Genomic DNA, 19,357 nt, shown 5'->3' on the forward strand with positions numbered 1-19,357 from the left:
TCAGAGCCTCCAGGTTATGGTAAGGCTGACCTTACCATAACTTGACATTTCCATAGCCATAAGGCAAACTAAATTAGTGTACACTATCATTCTTTCATGTTTTGATTCTCTTTTTTTCTTTCCTCTTGTTTTGTAGGGTTATAAAGCTACATCTGTTCCTGCGGTGATTTATAACGACAAATCTTCCACAGAAATTGCCTTCATCTACTGTTCTGGCTTCTACTTTTAGTCAGCAGAAGAGAATTAAGCACAAAGCAAAGTAATCTTATCTCAGTAGACAGAGAGACTTTGTACAGTATGTTCTGTACCAAACTGAAAGACTTGAAGATCACTGGGGAATGTCCTTTCTCCTTACTGACCCAAAGTCGTATATCTGATGAACATGAGGAGGAATGTGCAGAAGTGCCAAATAGTTCTAGAGCAGCTTTGCCCATCTGCAAAGAAGTCAGTGAAAAAGACACTCATGGGACCCTTCCACAAAGGAAAACCAGTAGAAGCAGAGTGTATCTGCACACGTTAGCTGAAAGCATCTGTAAATTGCTCTTTCCTGAGGTATATGATTACAGTGTACTGATAATGATATTTTATTAGAGCATTAGGGATAAACATTCAAAGAATGCATTTTAAATAAGCATTAAAGTATATGTAAGTCTTTGAATCAAGTTCAAGCTCCTTGTTCTTCCTTCAAGGCCTTGCATAGCTCTGCCCTTGCCTACATCTCTGCTCTCATTTCTTCATTCTCCCACTACTGCTGGATATAATTGTGCCAAAATCCATCTGAAATCATTGTGCCTCTTTCGCTTCATCCCTTCTTCCATGCTGCCCAGTACTCTTCAAAGGCCTCCCTTCTCCGTTTACATTAATCATCCTCCATCACTTCATTTAAATCACTCCTTAAAAATAAATTTCTTCTGCAAATCCTTACACATAATCCACTACAGATAGGTAAATCCTTTTAATAAAAATGCAAAATAGCTATTTCCATAATGCTTCTATACTGAAGGCCCTTCTGGCATATTGCTTGTTTAAACTGTATTGTTTGTGTTTGATTTAGGGCCCAAACCTGTAATGCTTACTCATACAAGTAGTCCTTCTGAAGTCAACAGGATGCCTACGTGCAGTATTGAAGCCAGGGCCTACTCACCTCATTAAGGGTTACCACACCTAGCTTCCAACTGCTTGAAGCATTTCCTACTGAATTGCACTGAACAGAATGTCTGCGCTAAATTAATAATACAAATAACAGTGACATGCAGAAATAGCAAAGACATATTTTCACAGGTGCAACTTAAGGCCTAGTGCAAAAGGAAATAGAGGATTCACATGCCCTGCTCAAACTAGCTGAGCAGTTAGGTGCCACATTCTGCATGCACAATATCAGTTTCAAAAAGTATTGATAGTAGTTGTTTTAAATACTAAAAATAAACAATTAAACATTGCCCAAATAGTGAGGTCCATGCATAGGCAAACTCCACTGATTTCAACAGTAGTGATAACTGGATTAAGTCCTGAGGGTTTGACTCAATGAAAGGAGCTAAGTGAACCTGCACCAAACAGATTTTAGAAGCATCTGCTTGACCTGCAAGGGTATATGTACACTGCAGATGGGAGGGAGACTGCCAGTCCATATAGACAGGCTTGTGCTAGCTTGCGTAGGTGTTGCAGCATAGGTGTCAGCTTGTGCTAGTCACCCAAGATTGGACCCAGGGTGTTGGGTGAGTGTGGACTCAAGTGGCTATCCTGAGCCACCATCCATGCCACAGCATCCACACTTCTATTTTTAGCATGCTAGCTCGAGGAGAGCTAGAGCAATCTGTCTACTCAGGCTGGGAGATGCACTGCCAGCTGCAGCATAAACATAGTCCAATTGTCTGGCTTAGACTGAGTTCCATGATAGGTGTGATGTCATGTGTATAGTGCATGCTGGGACCTTCTAGTGGATGAGAAGTTGGTGATCAGTGGTCAAGTTGGTTGTCATGAATTCTTAATGGGGGGAAATAAGTTTTCAACTGTTGATGTGCTGAGTGTCTATGTTAGCTTGGCTGGTGACATTCAGCACACATTTCTGCCGGCAATGGAATGTTGTTCATTCTATTTGCATGTCTGTTTTCACAATACTTCCGTTTCTTATACTCAGCCTATCAATTTTTAATAGACTCTCTTTTTTTACCTTCTGCCTGGTGCAGTGACATGAAAGACAGCCATCACTTAAAACAGTCAGTTGTAAATTCAGAGGAAATTAAATTCTGTAGGCAAATGTATTGGCCACAGTGCCTTCTTGCAGTGGTCCCACCACACTCATTTGTTAAAATACTGTCTGTGACCCAAGCATATTTTGTTTGGCTAATTTTATTTTTAATTTGTTGCTGCTAATTCTCTCTCTCTCTCTCTCTCTCTCTCTTATTTGCTATTTGGAGAATGATGTAAGTGTACACAGCTCTTCCATATAGAAAAACCATAGTCCAGATCCTCATCAGGTATAAAACGATGCAACTCCACTGATGCTGTGACCATGTGCACCAGCAAAGGACCTAGCCCAAGGTCACTACAACATGAGTTAGCAGTCATTGAAATCAGTGGAGCTCTGTGCAGTCACAGCAGTCTGTTTTCATCCTATCAGCAATTTGAAAACTTCAAAGCATAGTGCCAGATTGTGTCCCTGATCAGAGCGTGTCGCTTCCATTGACATCAGTGAGACTTATGCGTAGGAATCAAGGGCACAATATGGCCTCAAATAACTTTTCATTCGGCTCAAAATACAAGAGAATGCATGTGGGTTTTTTGTTTCCTTGCTGGTTTGGATTTTTTTTTTTTTTGGAATGATAGAGTACAATACTTGGAGTTGAGTGAGGAGTTGGATGGCCCTCCACAATCTGTTCCTGTTGATATGTTCGTGTGAATTACATCTTGATTAAATGAGGTAGAACAGTTGTTCACTTTTGGGTTTATTTGAAAAACCAAACTATTTGCCTTTCTTATGATATTTGTTTTTCTGGCAGAGTATCCTTCCTTCCTGGCCTGTCTTCTGGAAGCATACAAAGTAGAAATTACAGTGGAACTGATACATTTCTATTGGGGGTAGACAGGCCAGACCAAAGAGAGTCTGCATACAGGGACCCTGAAATGAGAGTATAGCATGCTCCCTGGTGGTTTTCTATGCTGGACCATAGAGGTGTGGGTTTTGAGTGGTGCTGGGGCATGGTCAATAGATCCAGTCACAGGGCAGATTCACTGGTCCAGAGCCGTATATAAGGTAGGTGCAGAGAGCTGTGGCCAGAGGCTGGAGTAGGAACTGCAGAGTGGATGTGCAAGTGTGAGCTGGAGTGGGGGTTGGATTATATTCTCCAGGTACCCTAGTCAGCCATTCTCACCAAGTCTTTTTACCTGGCTCTTTAAGTAACCAGAATTTCACCCTTAGGATGCCTTTTTTAGATGGGCAAAGTCACGCTGGGGTTATGGGAATTCCTATATTCAAAACTATTCTCTTTTCTCATGTATTTTATCATCACAAAAATGGGTGTAGTGGTTACTTGAGGCACTGGTTGGTGCTTATTTTGGAAACTATATTTTATGACTTTTCATCTTGACCCCTTCAACATTACTTCCTAAAATTGCCAGGAAAAAAATTACAGCACTTAATGCCCGTAGAAATGTTATTGCTTAAGAGAAGCATTATCTGTTGTCCTTCAATGTGGGATGTATAACAAATATAATTAGTTTTTTAGGAGAAAGTTAACTGCAATATGAAAACATTGCATTAGTAGGAGCATTGTCAGCAGATCAAGGGAAATGATTATTCCCCTCTATTCGACACTGGTGAGGCCACATCTGGAGTACTGCGTCCAGTTTTCCCCCCTCCCGCCCCCCCCCCCCCAAAGGATGTGGACAAATTGGAGAGAGTCCAGCGGAGGGCAACAAAAATGATTAGGAGGCTGGGGCACATGACTTGAGGAGAGGAGAGGACTATGAGGAGAGGCTGAGGGAACAGGGCTTATTTAGTCAGCAGAAGAGAAGAGTGAGCAGGGATTTGACAGCAGCCTTCAGTTACCTGAAGGTGGGTTCCAAAGAGGATGGAGCTCGGCTGTTCTCAGTGGTGGCAGATGACAGAACAAGGAGCAATGGTCTCAAGTTGCAGTGTGGGAGGTCTAGGTTGGATATTTCACTAGGAGGGTGATGAAGCACTGGAACGGGTTACCTAGGGAGGTGGTGGAATCTCCATCCTTAGAGGTTTTTAAGGCCCAGCTTGACAAAGCCCTGGCTGGGATGATTTAGTTAGGGATTGGTCCTGCTTTGAGCAGGGGGTTGGACTAGGTCCTGAGGTCCTTTCCAACCCTGATATTCTATGATTCTGTAATTATTTTTCTTATTCTTACAGACACATGTCTTATGGCAGTTTTGCTCTATTGTGTTTAGTCTTTTTCATTTTTAATTTATGGCAATAGAAAGTAGAGCTGATTATGTCAAAAGCTACATTTTAGAAACGGTGTTTTCCTTATCAGCATCTAGCAACGTGGAAGTAAAGCCACATCGCCATATTTAGAATACAACACCATAGTGGCACATTGACACAGAACTTGATTAGACTGTTACTGGAACTCAAGATACCAACATAAACTAATCTCTAAAAATTGATATTTTATGGTTTTCTAATGACTTTCACTCTTTGAAAGGGAATATTAATTCTTAAAAAGCAAATAAAGCCTTTTTATAATAATATAACTCTCTTTATTACATTTTTGTTGGATTCCTCTGAGACCTTTTCCACTCAGCTTATCCAGAACACTTCATCCAGTTCTCTGGGATCCAGAAATTCAGTTCAACTCCAGATTTTGTCACCGAGGTGCCTTTGTTTGGCATACAGCAACACTACGCTCAGTTGATCCAACTCAAACCTGGGGGTGGATGCAGAGTAAATCAAAGCTCCAAAGTTATATAGAAACTCTCTCCCTTTACATACATTTACACATCTCACTACATTTACTATACCTTACATCACACATTTTTGGATTGGCTTGATTACTTTGAAAGAAAAATTCCCAGTGTAGCATGCTCTGTCCCTGAATTGTACATGCTCGACCTATTCCTTACCTCATGTCTACATTCCTAGTGAATGGTTCTCTGAGTGTTCTCCCTCTTGTCTTAGCTGACTCAGACATTCTATGGTTTTCAACCTAATGGTCTGTTCATCTCCCATTCTGTCTTCCAAGAAATGAAACCTCCAGCCAAATGTTAATTGCTCATGTCAGGCCAGGACTCAGCTACAATTTTAAGCAACTGACATTTTAATAAACTTATCTCTTTTCATTTCCAGTTTGAAAGGTTACATCTTGCACTTCAGAGAACATTAGCAAAGAACAAAATAAAAGAAAACAGGTACGTTTAATGTGTTTGTGAAAATAACACTTGGTAAAGGAAAGCGGAAAGGAGTGGTTAGTGAAGGTGACTGGGAATCAGGATTCCTGAGATCTGTTTTCAGTTCCACCACTGATTTGATATGTGGCCTTGTTCATGTCACTTAATTTCTCTGTGCAACAGTTTATTTAAAAATACTTACAGAGGTGTTGTCTGACTTAAATAACTATCTGGCTAATTCTGGGATCGACAACCTTTGGCATGCGGCCCGTCAGGGAAATCCGCTGGTGGGCCAGGATGGTTTGTTTACCTGCAGTGTCCTCAGGTTTGGCTGATCGCAGCTCCCACTGGCCGTGGTTTGCCATTCCAGGCCAATGGGGGCTGCGGAAAGCGGCGTGGGCCAAGGGATGTGCTGGCCACCCTTCCTGCAGCCCCCGTTGGCCTGAAATGGTGAACTGCGGCCAGTTGGAGCTACAATCGGCCAAACCTGCAGATGCTGCAGATAAACAAACCATCCTGGCCCGCCAGCGGATTTCTCTGATGGGCTGTGTGCCAAAGGTTGCCGATCCCTAGGCTAATTCAACAACATTGGTGCAGGGACCACCCCTTGGGTAGGTAGCCAGGAGTGTTTATAGGAGTCCAACTAACAGTGGCGGCAGCAGGTATGTGCACTGTAGATGTTTAATTGCAGTGTAGATGTTTGGGTTCTGGCTAGAGGCAGAGTGTACCAGAATCTGGGCTTTAGCATGAGCCTAAATGCCTATACTGCAATTAAACAGCCCCTAGCCCAAGTCAGCTGACATGAGTCAGCTGCAGGTGTTTAACTGCAGCGTAGACATACCCTCAGTCAAAGTCAATGAGAGCTAACTGTGCTCAGCATCTCTAAAAGATGAGGCCAATCAAGGTATCTCAAATTGGGCATTCAAAAAATAATGCCTCCTGAATTAGTGGATATTTTTGAAAATGTTGGCCTAAGTGTTTATTGTTTGTATCTGCAGGAGAAAAACAATACTAAATTAGGGGGAAACGTTTCTACTAAAAACAACAATATACAATTCCTATGTAGCACATAAATAATATTTTACATTTTAAAAGTACTTTACAAATACTGACTAATCCAAAATTAACTAATCGGATAGTATATGTTAATTGCTGCTTCCTGAATGGTTCATCAATGGAGATTATTTTTTTTGTGATCTTTAATTTTATATTCCTTTTAGAATGTTAGTCTGAAAGAGAAAAAAAATAAGCTATTGAAAATCCGGATGATAATGAAGAATGTAGACACTTACAGTACTATGGTGATATGTATTTTTCCAGGTATTTCAGATTCAGAATGTAGGGAACACTTTATGTACAATGTCTTCAAGATGTATTGATTAAATCAAGGTAAGGATAATCCTTAGTTTAGCTCAAAATTTGTCAGTGAATTCTGATTACCTCGAGAGAATTCAGTGGGCCTAATTTTTGTCTTGTGCAAATCTGGAGCAACTCCACTGAACTAATTAATTTTGAGATCAGTGGGGTTACCCCTGATATTTATCAGTAAAATAGAAATATTTTCTGACATGCATTTTTAATGTAAATTAAGTCAGAGAAATGCATAATTTCAATAAATGCCTGATTATAGAATATAAGTACAGGTAAGTAGGAAATATCACCATAAGCCCAAATGCTGAAGTCAATGAGAATTTCAATCAGTTAAGGTCCATAGCATTTGATCTATATTTCTTACCATTTAATTCAAGATCACACCACTTAAAACATTAATGTATCACAAGTTTACAGGATGATGTAATATTGTACCAAGGCCCATTTCTGACTAAATGAAAGTTTGCATATTTATCAACAGAGCAAATCTGTACACAGCATGCATGGGGAAGATATTTTATGTTACTTCCCTAGTCTTTTTTTCATTGCAATGTGATCTTTATTAAGTTTTATTGTTGAGTTTGCAGATAATTTTTTTAAACGTACATTTTTATCGTCTTTGCAGGAAATACGGGGAGAGAGAAGATTTTGAAAAAATAGTCACTGATCATGCAAATGCAGCAGGTAATATGATACCATTAAATAATATTAAGTAATCACCAATCTTGGCTGACACATCTGGGATTGAACTAGGGACTAAATGCTAAAAGAGCTAAAAGCATGAGTTGTACAACTTGAGATAAAGAGCCAAAGCTCTTTATGTAGGGCTGTAACAGACTCATATCAGAGTGGGACATGTTACACATACTCACCAGTGGGTTACAGATATGGCTGGTCAAGCATTTTCAATTGAAATTGAAATCCAGATTTGTTTGAACCTGTACTACCCTCTAAATAACTAGCAGCCTGAGGAAAACAGATCAAGTTTGATCTAAAACATGAAACTCATAAGAACAGCTATATTGGGTCAGACTAATGGTCCTTCTAGCTCAGTATCCTGTCTTTAGACCAGGGGTAGGCAACCTATGGCATGCGTGCTGATTTTCAATGGCACTCATACTGCCCAGGTTCTGGCCACTGGTCCAGGGGGCTCTGCATTTTAATTTAATTTTAAATGAAGCTTCTTAAACATTTAAAAAACCTTATTTACTTTACATACAACAATAGTTTAGTTATATATTAGACTTATAGAAACAGACCTTCGAAAACCATTAAAATGTATTACTGGCACGCAAAACTTTAAATTAGAGTGAATAAATGAAGGCTCGGCACACCACTTCTGAAAGGTTGCCGACCCCTGCTTTAGACTGTGGCCAGTGCCAGATGCTTCAGAGGGAATAAACAGAACAGGGTAATTTAATTCCTGTTATCCAGTCCCAGCTTCTAGCCCTCACAGGTTTAGGGACACTCAGAACATTGGGTTGCTTCTCTGGCCATCTTGAAAAATAGCCATTGATGGACCTATCCACCATGAATTTATCTAATTCTTTTTTTAACCCAGTTATACTTTTGGCCTTCACAACATCCTTTGGCAATGAGTTCCACAGATTGGCTATGGGTTGTGTGAAGAAGTACTTCTGTATATTTGCCAGCCTATTCATTTCATCGGGTGACCCCTGGTTCTTGTGTTATGTTAAAGGGTAAATAACACTCCCATATTCACTTTCTCCATGCCATTCATGATTTTATAGACCTCTGTCATATCCCCTTTAGTCATCTCTTTTCTAACATGAACAGTCCCTGTCTTATTTTTAGCTGTTCTGTATATAGGACTAGCTTACTGACCTAGAGGTAAGTGCTGTGCCAAAGTATGCTTTAATTCCTGAAGCCAAGAGTGCTCCCACCGAGAGTGGCTCTTTCTGCATCTCTGGAGGGAAGGTGGAGTCTTGTGTCCTTCAATAGCAAGACCTACTAACTGATTAGGAATGGCACTGGCAAAGTTTTGAGGAGCCCAATTCAGCATTCCTGGGCAGAAGATGTTTAGCTGAGACAAATCTTGTATTTGGTAAGGGAGATTATATAAAGAGAAAACAAGAGGTTAGGGTGCAAGTTCTACCCAGACTCTGTGTTTCCCAGTCACTGGATATTATGACTTAATTAAGTTACTTCTAACCCAGAGTCTCTTTTGAAGGCTGTGCTGGGATGGGGAAGTGTAATGCTAGACGGGTATGAGTTAGTGCTGGGGCGAAAAAAAGGATTGAAACTCAAAGTGATTGACTGAAATGTGGGTCTACATTTGTAGGTGTTCCAGTTGAAACTGTAAAGGAATATCTTGGTGAAGAGCTATTCAAAATATGTTATGAAGAGGATGAACACATCTTAGGAGTTGTCGGAGGAACCCTTAAGGACTTCTTGAACAGTTTCAATACCCTTCTGAAGCAGAGTGGCCATTGCCAAGAAGCAGACAAAAAGAGCAAACTTGAGGAAGCATCCATATTATGCCTGGAAAAAGATCAAGACTTCTTAAATGTGTACTGTTTCTTTCCTAAGAAAATAACTAGTCTCATTCTGCCTGGCATTATTAAGGCAGCAGCTCATATTTTGTATGAAACCGAAGTGGAAGTGATGCTGATGCCCCCCTGCTTTCGTAATGACTGCACGGAGTTTATTAACCAGCCATATTTGTTGTACTCTGTACTAGTCAAAAGCACAAGACCTTCCTTATCTCCATGTAAACCACAGTCCTCTCTTGTGATTTCCGCCTCTCTGTTCTGTAAGACTTTCCCATTTCATTTCATGTTTGACAAGGATATGGCTGTTCTACAAGTTGGCAATGGGATAAGGAGACTTTTGAACAGGAGAGAATTTTTAGCAAATCCTAACTTTGAGGAATATTTTGAAATTCTTACCCCTAGAATAAACTGCACATTTAGTGGGATCATGACAATGCTCAATATGCAGTTTACCGTACGAGTGAAGAGATGGGACAATGCTGTTAAGAAATCATCTAGGGTAAGAACTGATGCATAAGCATTATTTCTGTGAAGCATTTATTTGCTTTGCTTTTCTTTATTGGAGGCAGGGTTATAAATCAATAGCCACTATAAAGAAGGCACAGTCTGTAATCTTAGATTTTCTGCCTCCCAATAGCTAATACTACAAAATAATGATTATAATAACAATATTTTCGAAACTTGAGTATCTCCAGGAAACAGGAGACTAGACTTTCACCTCTAGTCAGATGCAGAAGGTTGTGTAACAAAATGTAGGCCAAATCTTGAAGCTTTTACTCACTCAAAACTCTTTGACTTCCCTAGGAATTTAATCTGAATAAGGACTGCAAGATTTGGCCCTATATTTGTTTGTTAAGAAAATGTAACAGTTGATTGTTGAGATGAAAAGTAAAGCCAAGGAAGCACTGTCCCTTTGGAGACAGTTGCATTCGCTTAGTGACAGAGTGGCTGCAGAACAGAGGCAGAGGAAGTGGCAGTGAAAGCTTTACCACAGTGCCCTGCTAGTCTGCCTTATCCCTGATCTGGAGAGGGCGAGAGGATAGTTCACTCTCCAGGTTCATTCAGCCTTTGATACCTTTGCTGACAGTGTCATCATGGATGCCAAATAGTGATATATTTATTTATTTAGTGCTGTGAACATTGCGTCACTGGCAAACAGGCTGAGATACTGTAGCTCAGACAGCAGCTTTTGGCCTGTGCTCAGTTCAAACTTATGACTTATATGTGATGGGCTCCAAACCCCATTAATGAGTAGCTGAGCCATTCAGACCCACCATCTCAAGAACCCTATGTATTAAAGGTTTTAGTCAACTTTTACCTTAAAGCGAGGGAAATGACAATGCTGCTTTAGTGACTTTATCTAAGGTTTGTTTCTCTTACCGGTGGCTCAAATACAGTAATAGGCAGTATCTCAAAGACTCCAAGAGATGACAGATTCCAAAAGTGTGTGTATTCGTTTGTGCCTGCAAAAGATACATTTGCCTTTGCAGGTATATACACATGCAAATGTCCATTTGCAAACAGCATAGGGTGTCTGGTCTTTGAAAATTTGCCCTATAAAAGCAATGTTATTGAAAGCTATGCAATACCTTCACATACTATATGATTAGGTGTGAAAGGGAACAAAAGAAAATAGTTAATGCAAAACGTTTTGCTTTCTTTAGTGGATAATTAAAACATGATGCTCATGTTACTTATGCCTATTCATTTTTAAATTGTGCTAGTTTGTAAAGTTCCTCTATTGAAATAGAAGCGGATTCCCTCCCCTCTTTCTTCAGACACACAGACAAACATTAATAAGTTGGTGAATGAAACAGATAATGTAATTGTTACCTCAAAATCTATAGGTTTCTGATCAACAAATGCACACCAAAAATGCACAAAATTATGTTCTTGGCTGTTGGTTTCTCCCCAGTATACACCAACACTTACTGATGCCATATCAGAAATAGGCATTTATCAGTAAGTACTGCTTTACCCTGGCACCTACGAGGCCAACAGTAGTTCTGATAATTGACAGCACCATATGTTTCCCTTTAATTATTTTTTAAAAAAAATACAAGGCCATAGGACCAAACTGTTCCTTGTGTGATACAGCCTAACTGTCTGCCCTGATTCTTCCCCTTCCTGAAATATTGCCATAGCTGTGGATGACTCTTCTTTCTTTTATTGTTTCAGGTAATGGATCTTAAAGGCCAAATGATCTATATTTTTGAATCCAGTGCCATCTTGTTCTTGGGATCTCCCTGTGTGGACAGATTAGAAGATTTTACAGGACGTGGATTATACCTTTCTGATATTCCAATTCATAATGCACTGAGGGATGTTGTTTTGATAGGAGAACAAGCCAGAGCTCAAGATGGACTAAAGAAGAGATTAGGAAAGCTTAAAGCTACTCTTGAGATGGCCCACCAAGCTCTGGAAGAGGAGAAGAAGAAGACAGTAGATCTTTTGTGCTCAATTTTTCCTGGTGAGGTTGCTCAGCAGCTGTGGCAGGGACAAGTTGTGCAAGCCAAGAAATTTAATAATGTCACAATGCTTTTCTCTGACATTGTAGGATTCACTGCCATCTGTGCCCAGTGCTCACCTATGCAGGTTATCACCATGCTTAATGAGCTCTATACTCGCTTTGATTACCAGTGCGGAGAGCTAGATGTCTACAAGGTAGAGAATTTATTGCATTTCTATGGCAATCTTGGGGGTCGGAGGAGGAGGGGGGAAGGAAGGAAAGGGAGACTAAGCTGGTATAGAGAATAATAGGATTTGAAAAATTATTTTGACACAGACCTTAACTATAATAGTTTGACAGGTCACAAAATGAAACAGAGATTGTCTACAAAGTCAGCTGATTGTGCAACCATGTGGGAAATTTGCTGAAAGTTAGAGGCCTTAGGTTAAAATTCTGCTCTCATGTACACTGGTGTGAATCTGGGGTAATCGTTTGATCAAAGCAGGTGCCAGAGTCCCACAGCATGGGGGAAAGTATTTTAGCATAATAAAAGCAATTGCCATCACCAGTGCAAGGCAGTCTTTGCAACTGCTCTTTGCAGGACTTGGTCCAATTATCTTTTAGGACTCAGTCTTTCCTCAGATAAAACTTCAATTGAATCCAGTGGCAGTTTTGTCTGAGTAAGAACTGCAGGGTGTGGCCTATTGAGAGCATTTAAAACCATGCCATATGTTTTCTTCATCTCAGACTGCATAGACAGTAAGAGACAAATGTATATGTTTAGGTGGAGACCATTGGAGATGCTTATTGCGTGGCTGGAGGTTTACACAAAGAAAGCGAGACACACGCTGTTCAAATAGCATTGATGGCACTGAAGATGATGGAGCTGTCAGATGAGGTGATGTCTCCCCATGGAGAGCCTATCAAGGTCAGGCAAATATATTAGAAACATATTCATGGATAGATTTTTTTGCTGGGGTGGAAATGTTTATTATTTTGTCATCAATGAAATGACACCTACGTAATGTTTAATAACTTGTAACAAACAGGGAGAGTGTGGGAATGGTCTGAAAAGAGGACCAGAGTTTTAATTCTTTTAGAGATTAGGGTTCTGTAAGGAAGGGAAAGATTAAACCAAAGATCTAAAAATCCATTAGGAGGACTGAAATTCTCTGAAATCATTCTCAGAACATTACTGTACTGTTGTTCAATGTTTCCATAGCAATAAAGTTGCCATGGATGGGCAATATTCTGCTATGGTACTTTAATTAGGAGACCAAGCCTCTCTCTCTCAAATGAAATCCTTGAGAAAATTACATTTGGAAGCGTCTGTTTTGAGGCAGTGGGTGAATATGAATCACCAAAAGGACAACAATAATCCTTATTGCAAGAGTGTATAAAACATGACAGTTTTTTCCATCCCAGTTTTGTGTTAAACCATTAATATCAACTTGGGCAAAACATCAGTCAGCTATGGTGGGGTTACAATACGTAAGGCCCCAGTTTAACAAAGCATGTACTTAATTTTAGGCATGGGTTTACATCTCATTAAAAAAATGGGACTAGTATGAACGAATTTACTCCTGTGCATGTTTGCATTAAAGGGAATGGTCAACTAAACATTTTATCAGTTTCACCAGGAGGTACTAAATATGGCACTAATCCAAAATACATATGTCAAGAGAAGTCTTTCTATTGAATTCAGTGGCCTTTGGATTGGATTGGTTTTTATTAAGTCTATAGGCCTCTGAGACTCTAAGTATTATTTTTTTTTCTTTTTGAGTACATTTCCTTGCATCTTTATTCATTTGTTTTTAAATCCAGTCCCTCTTTTTGGGGTTAAAATAATTTTTGTGGCTCAGATAGAAATCCAAGAAAATGTATTTTGAGATGGGTACGTACTCTACATTTTATCAGCAAGAATATCACCCTTCTGTTATAAACATGTCCCATTATTTATTATAAGTCACAACAAATTTAAAAAATATAAAATACAGTTAGAAAGATCCTGGAAACATTTTAACAATATTTAATGAAGAAGTTTACAATTTCCATCACAATTGCTGATGTCAGTTTTGAAAGACAGATACTATTAAACTTATAAAATTCATTTAAGAGATGCAGAAAATAATGTGTACTGCATAAGAAGTTACAAGCATCAAATGGAAGCTTTTTATAAATGAAAGTGACGCTTCCTCCATTTTTGAGCTCTTGATGGAAATATTGGCTGTTTTGTGCACTGTTTCTCAGCTTTGTTATTCTATTTTTTTAAATAAATTTTCTGAAAAAAGATGCCTGACTGCAAATTTCTTATTTTAAGCTAGACCGCTATATTAGTGTCCATACTTCAGACATCTGTGAGCTCTGCTGTATGGGCGGATGTTGTTTTTGTTTCAGGGTACTCTGCTATTCTATTTAAAACTATACAGAACATCAGTTCAGCTCTTGTTAAAGGTGTGGAATTGAGAGTTGTAGGGATGCAAAAGAATGGGTATAGCACAGGTAGTAGCAGTGCAAGCTTCTCTACAGTGTTCCACCACTGAGCCAAAACACTGTTCTGGAGAGACCCTCTCTAAATGTGAGAGAATACGTCATATAAGAGGTCCTTTAACGGGAGAACAAATAAAACAGAAGGAACACAAAAAACAATATCAAATAAGCAAACTATGCAAACCCTAATACTAATTACAGAAAAAGAGACTCCTGCGTACTCCAACCGACCTATTCATTCGGTAGCCTGCTTGTTTGCTCAATTACTCAATTCCCATACCTTAGAACCAGGCTTTATTCTAGGTATGCCCACCTCTACCACTGGAACTATGGTGTACGTGTCATAATTTTCCTTCTTTAGAGCTCAGACTCTGACCTTAAGACAAAACCCAATGCTTCTTACATTTATTTAACCATATCACCAGCCCATCTTTCCACTGTATAACTCCCCTTCCCTCTAAATACCCAGGAAGGTAAACTGAGAGTTACTGTGTCTCCTGATGTCATTTCTAGATCAGTTTAGGGCTGTAGAGACCAACTTTATCACAGTTATGTAAGCAAATGAATATCTGTTTAATATTTATGGGCAGTAAAATTAAGCAGTTTAGTCTTTCCCTGAGCAGGTTTACTTCCCGCTACTGAAAATGGAATACGTGCATCTAAAGGAGATGACCCCCACCTCATGATCATTCTAGTTAAGGAGGAACCAATAAAATGAACTGATTTCAACAGATTAAACTATTTTAGCTAACAAATATTGTTTTATATATTTTATTTAAAGATGCGTATTGGCCTCCATTCTGGGTCCGTCTTTGCTGGAGTTGTTGGGGTTAAAATGCCACGTTATTGTCTCTTTGGAAACAATGTAACCCTTGCCAACAAGTTTGAGTCTTGCAGTATACCTAGGAAAATAAATGTCAGTCCAACAACTTACAGGTACAGTAATTTACAGTGTATAATTACCAAAAAAAAAAAATCTAGAACTAGTGATTGTTTCTTCAGTACTTTCACAATTGTTTCCCGCATTTTCTTTTCAAAATATTGTTTGCTTTCGTATTTTATCCATTGATTTTACTGCTCATGATTGTACCTTGATTACTTTTAGTCAGGAGCCGGACAGCAGCAAGCAAAGTGTGGAGTGAGGCTGAGTAGCTAATACGTATTTTCTCCCCATCCTATTTAGAACAATAAAAAGTCCCGATAACTGAAATACATTTTGCTACTAACCTTGAAGCTTTGTATCTTTTGCTTTTTCTTCATCTCCTGGTATCTGGTGTTCATTGAGCTAAATGATTTTCAATGGGAGCTAGGAACCTAACTCACTTAAACACCTTTGAAAATAACAACCTAACTAAACAGTTGGTAGGCTCCTCCTTAAGAAAACATCTCTAGACATTGACAAGCTTGGCAACTATCATCAGATCTTGAATTTTCCTTGTTTAAGGAAGATAACTGAGAAGATTGTAGTGAAGCAACTCTAGTGATATCTGATTTATACAAATTTTGTTGACCCCAGTTCAATCTAATTTTAGACAGTATGAAACCCAGACTATTCAGTTCACCCTAATTAATGATCTTCTAGTGGTGGACAAATATGAGGGGCCCATACTGATTCTTTTAGATCTGTCGGTAGTCCTTGATGCCATTGACCACAAGGCATTGTTGCCAGTTCTGTGGACACTGCTGGAGAGACACAGAGTTGAAGTTAAGTTGCTCTGCTGTTTTCTCACAGGGAGGACCCAGAAAACAGGGTTAGGAGATTATTCAATCAATCAGCTAGAGGGCTCTCCCTTGTGAGATACAGAAGGATCCTGTTCTGTCACGGCTCCTTTTGAATGTGTATTTGAGGCCTCAAGGGGAAATAATGAGGTTTGTTTGAATTTGCTGATGATACACAGCTCTAAGTCTTTATTTCACATCCCCAGGTCAATATAATCTGTTGGGTTTTCCAGCATCTGGCCAAGATCACAGCTTGAATAAGAGTGGGCTGGTTGAAAAATGAATTCAGATAACGTCTGAGGTGATGATGTGGGTGGGGGAAGAAACCAGAGACAATGGGGAAGTGATTTTTGTTCCTTCTATTAAGGAGGTACCTGCCTTTTGTTCCTCTAGCTCACAGTGGAGGTCTATTAGAGCCCTAGCTTCTTCAGAGTGTCAAGCTAACCTTGGTGGCCAAGAATGCTTTTTTTTCTATATGCACATGGCAAAGAAGTTGTGAGGATGTAGTCACATATCAGATGTAGTCTTCAACACCATTAGTCATGTCTGTGACACTTCTAGATTGGATTATTGCAATATACTTTACTTAGGGTTACACCTGAAGACCACTTGGAAACTTTGCTTGCTTTCTTAGCAGTGTTTTGCACATAGACTATATTTTATTTGTGTTTCAGAGACTGTACTGGCTTCCACTTCATTTCTGGGTTCAATTCAAGGTGCCAGTTTTGATCTATAGAGTCCTTATGAGTTGGACCTAGGTATCCAAGTCCATTTTTGTCATGTATTACCTGGCAGTTGAGAGCAACTGGAATGTTTGAGCTGATTTATACTTCAAGGGGAAGTATGCAGTGTTGTTGTATATGTGTTAGTCCCAGGATATTAGAGAGCCAAAGTAGGTGAGGTAATATCGTTTATAGGACCAACTTCACAAGCTGGTTAAATAAAAGATATTACCTCACCCACCTCATCTCTCCAACTTAATTGGGAAGGACATTCTCAATGTGGGGCACTTGATTATGGAATTTGCTACCTCCCTTGGTGTGAAGGAGCCCAAATCTGTTGACCTTCAATAAGACCTTCAGTCAGGCTTGTTGTGATGGCAGGGATTTGGCTGAGATGGAGAATTCCTTTCCCTATCAGTTCAGCACTATTGTAAGGTGATGGTTGCATGTCTTCTTGCAGCCTTTTAATAGTTTACACACAAAGGTGTCTTAGAACTTCACATATGTAGTTCAATAATTATCTCTAAAGTGTAGAAGCAAACTTTTTGTTTGTAATTCAGATGCCAGAGGAGATGACTGGCTTCAGTGGAAGTTTGTGTAAAATAGTATAAAGGTTATATTTAATATTAGGTCTAAATATTTTACTTGACAAATCCTTCAGCATCTCATTGGTTGAAAGATGAATTCTGGTGCTAGGTTTATATAATAATTTGATTTATTATTTAATGCTAAATAGTCTCTTGAAATGTTAACAACAAATCTATCATGTACATTTAGAACAAGGAGAAATACAAACATGCCTTGTATGGACAAAAAAGGAGAGACTATCATCCTGTTTGAATATCTCATGTACCAGCAATCAATGAGCAAAGGTTATGCTAAATAAGCAAGACAATATATCCTCTTTTAAAATAACATATAGATACTGGAACAAGTTCTGCTCCAATTTACAAGACATGTAAAAAGAAGAATGTTGTCACTAGCAGTAGCAGTTAATGTTTGATTTCATATTTAATCAAGTCATTTTAATTGTCTCATAGGCTGCTAAAAGAATATCCAGATTTTGTGTTCACACCTCGCTCAAGAGAAGAACTTCCTCCAGACTTTCCCAGTGATATTCCTGGTATTTGTTACTTTCTGGATGCTTATCTTCAAGGAACAAATTCAAAGCCTTGGTTTCAAAAGAGAGATTTTGAAGATGGCAATGCAAATTTCTTGGGCAAGGCAACAGGGGTAGACTAAATTGTACATTCACACATTTACAAAAGAATTTTATAAAATATTTTAATTTTGTATAAATTGAGAATTTAAAAAGGTATGAAACATGAAAGCACTTTAGATTGTTAATACCTGAAAGCCAGTATTAAAATTTCAGGAAGTATGTCAGATACTACTTTTTATTTTTACTTTCCAGATGATATATAGTCACTAAAATAATATTTCAACGTCACTATTTAAAACACTGTTTAAGAGTACTTTTTTTTCCTGTGGCAATCTGTGCTACATAACGACCATTTCAACTCTACCTGTACTGAAAATTCTAAACATGTTGTACATACAGTGTATCAAAAAATGTTGTGTACAAGTGATGCAGTCATATGCAGTTTGGTGTGCTGGTGCATAACAGTGACTATTAAAATGCAGTTTTCTTAGTTGCTCCATAAGAAAAAGGAAACACCCGTTACTGTAATAACTCCTTCCATTGCATCTTTGGGCCTAGTCCTGTGAGGTGCTGCCCATCTCCTAGCGGGAGCTGAAGTTAACAGTAATTGAAGGCACTTAGCACCTTGATGGATCAGGTTGCTAGTTGTAACTAATACCAGTATATACAGCAGAGTATGGATGCTTACTGTTCCCTGAACTTTGTTTTCTTTGTGCATAAAATAAATATTTATAGAATATTCAAATATTGTATAATCACACACTAAAGCCTCTGTAATCAAATAAGACTTTAGTTTTTGGAGTTTTCAAACCCTATTTTAAAAATTATTTCCCTCTGATACTATGTATCATAGCAATAAATGTTTTCCGTTTGTTGTCATTTAATTTGTAACTCTTTTGAAGGAACTAATAGTACATAATGTAGAGTGTTTACATAGAAAGGAAATTCCAAGCGGACTGTACAGTGTGTAGGACACAAAAATATTGCTTTGAACATATGATCTTATACTTCAGCTAGAAATAATGTAGAGGTGAGATGGACTCTGAAATATGTACGGTTCACTCACTTTAACACTTGTCACTGAGAACTAAAGGTGAAGACAAATGCTTTAAAATATATGAGTACACATCTAATACATACATTTTACAACAGAGGTTTCCTTAGTTATTGAGACTTGACTTCAGGATTCCATTTCTACTTCAAGTTAATAACCTTGCACAGACACTCTCCTGAGACACACAACTTGGCCCCTATAGCAGATTGGGATTGGCATACCTTGCACTGACTTAGGCCTGGTCTACACTGGGGGGGGTGAAGGTGGGAGGATCAATCTAAGTTATGCAACTTCAGCTACGTGAATAACATAGCTCAAGTCAATGTACTTAGACCTACTCAGCACGGTGTCTTCACTGCGGTGAGTCGACTGCTGCCACTCCCCTGTCAACTCTGCTTGCACCTCTCATGGCGGTGAAGTCCAGGAGTTGACAGGAGAGCATTTGGGGGTTGATTTATTGCATCTAGACTAGACGTGCTAAATCGACCCCCACTGGATCGATCACTGCCCGCCAATCAGTTGGGT

General features: G+C 39.0%; 1 protein-coding gene across 5 annotated transcripts in view; it reads left to right on the forward strand.

The window, feature by feature from the left end:
• The window catches only part of GUCY1A1 (guanylate cyclase 1 soluble subunit alpha 1), a 48,116-nt gene extending 29,510 nt beyond the window's left edge, over positions 1-18,606 (forward strand). For 4 of the 5 annotated variants that reach the window (XM_045017470.1, XM_045017468.1, XM_045017469.1 and 1 more), the window contains 8 exons: positions 137-552; positions 5,312-5,373; positions 7,349-7,407; positions 9,026-9,735; positions 11,415-11,900; positions 12,470-12,613; positions 14,957-15,111; positions 17,657-18,606. In XM_045017470.1, the coding sequence (XP_044873405.1) occupies positions 298-552; positions 5,312-5,373; positions 7,349-7,407; positions 9,026-9,735; positions 11,415-11,900; positions 12,470-12,613; positions 14,957-15,111; positions 17,657-17,858 (2,073 nt within the window). In that variant the 5' untranslated portion in view covers positions 137-297 and the 3' untranslated portion in view covers positions 17,859-18,606. The remainder of the gene's footprint in view (positions 1-136; positions 553-5,311; positions 5,374-7,348; positions 7,408-9,025; positions 9,736-11,414; positions 11,901-12,469; positions 12,614-14,956; positions 15,112-17,656) is intronic. The other variant, XM_045017472.1, reaches the window with a different exon arrangement.
• Positions 18,607-19,357: the final 751 nt, after the last annotated feature.

The sequence above is a fragment of the Mauremys mutica genome, chromosome 5, assembly GCF_020497125.1.
Source record: "Mauremys mutica isolate MM-2020 ecotype Southern chromosome 5, ASM2049712v1, whole genome shotgun sequence".
Taxonomy (NCBI): domain Eukaryota; kingdom Metazoa; phylum Chordata; order Testudines; family Geoemydidae; genus Mauremys; species Mauremys mutica.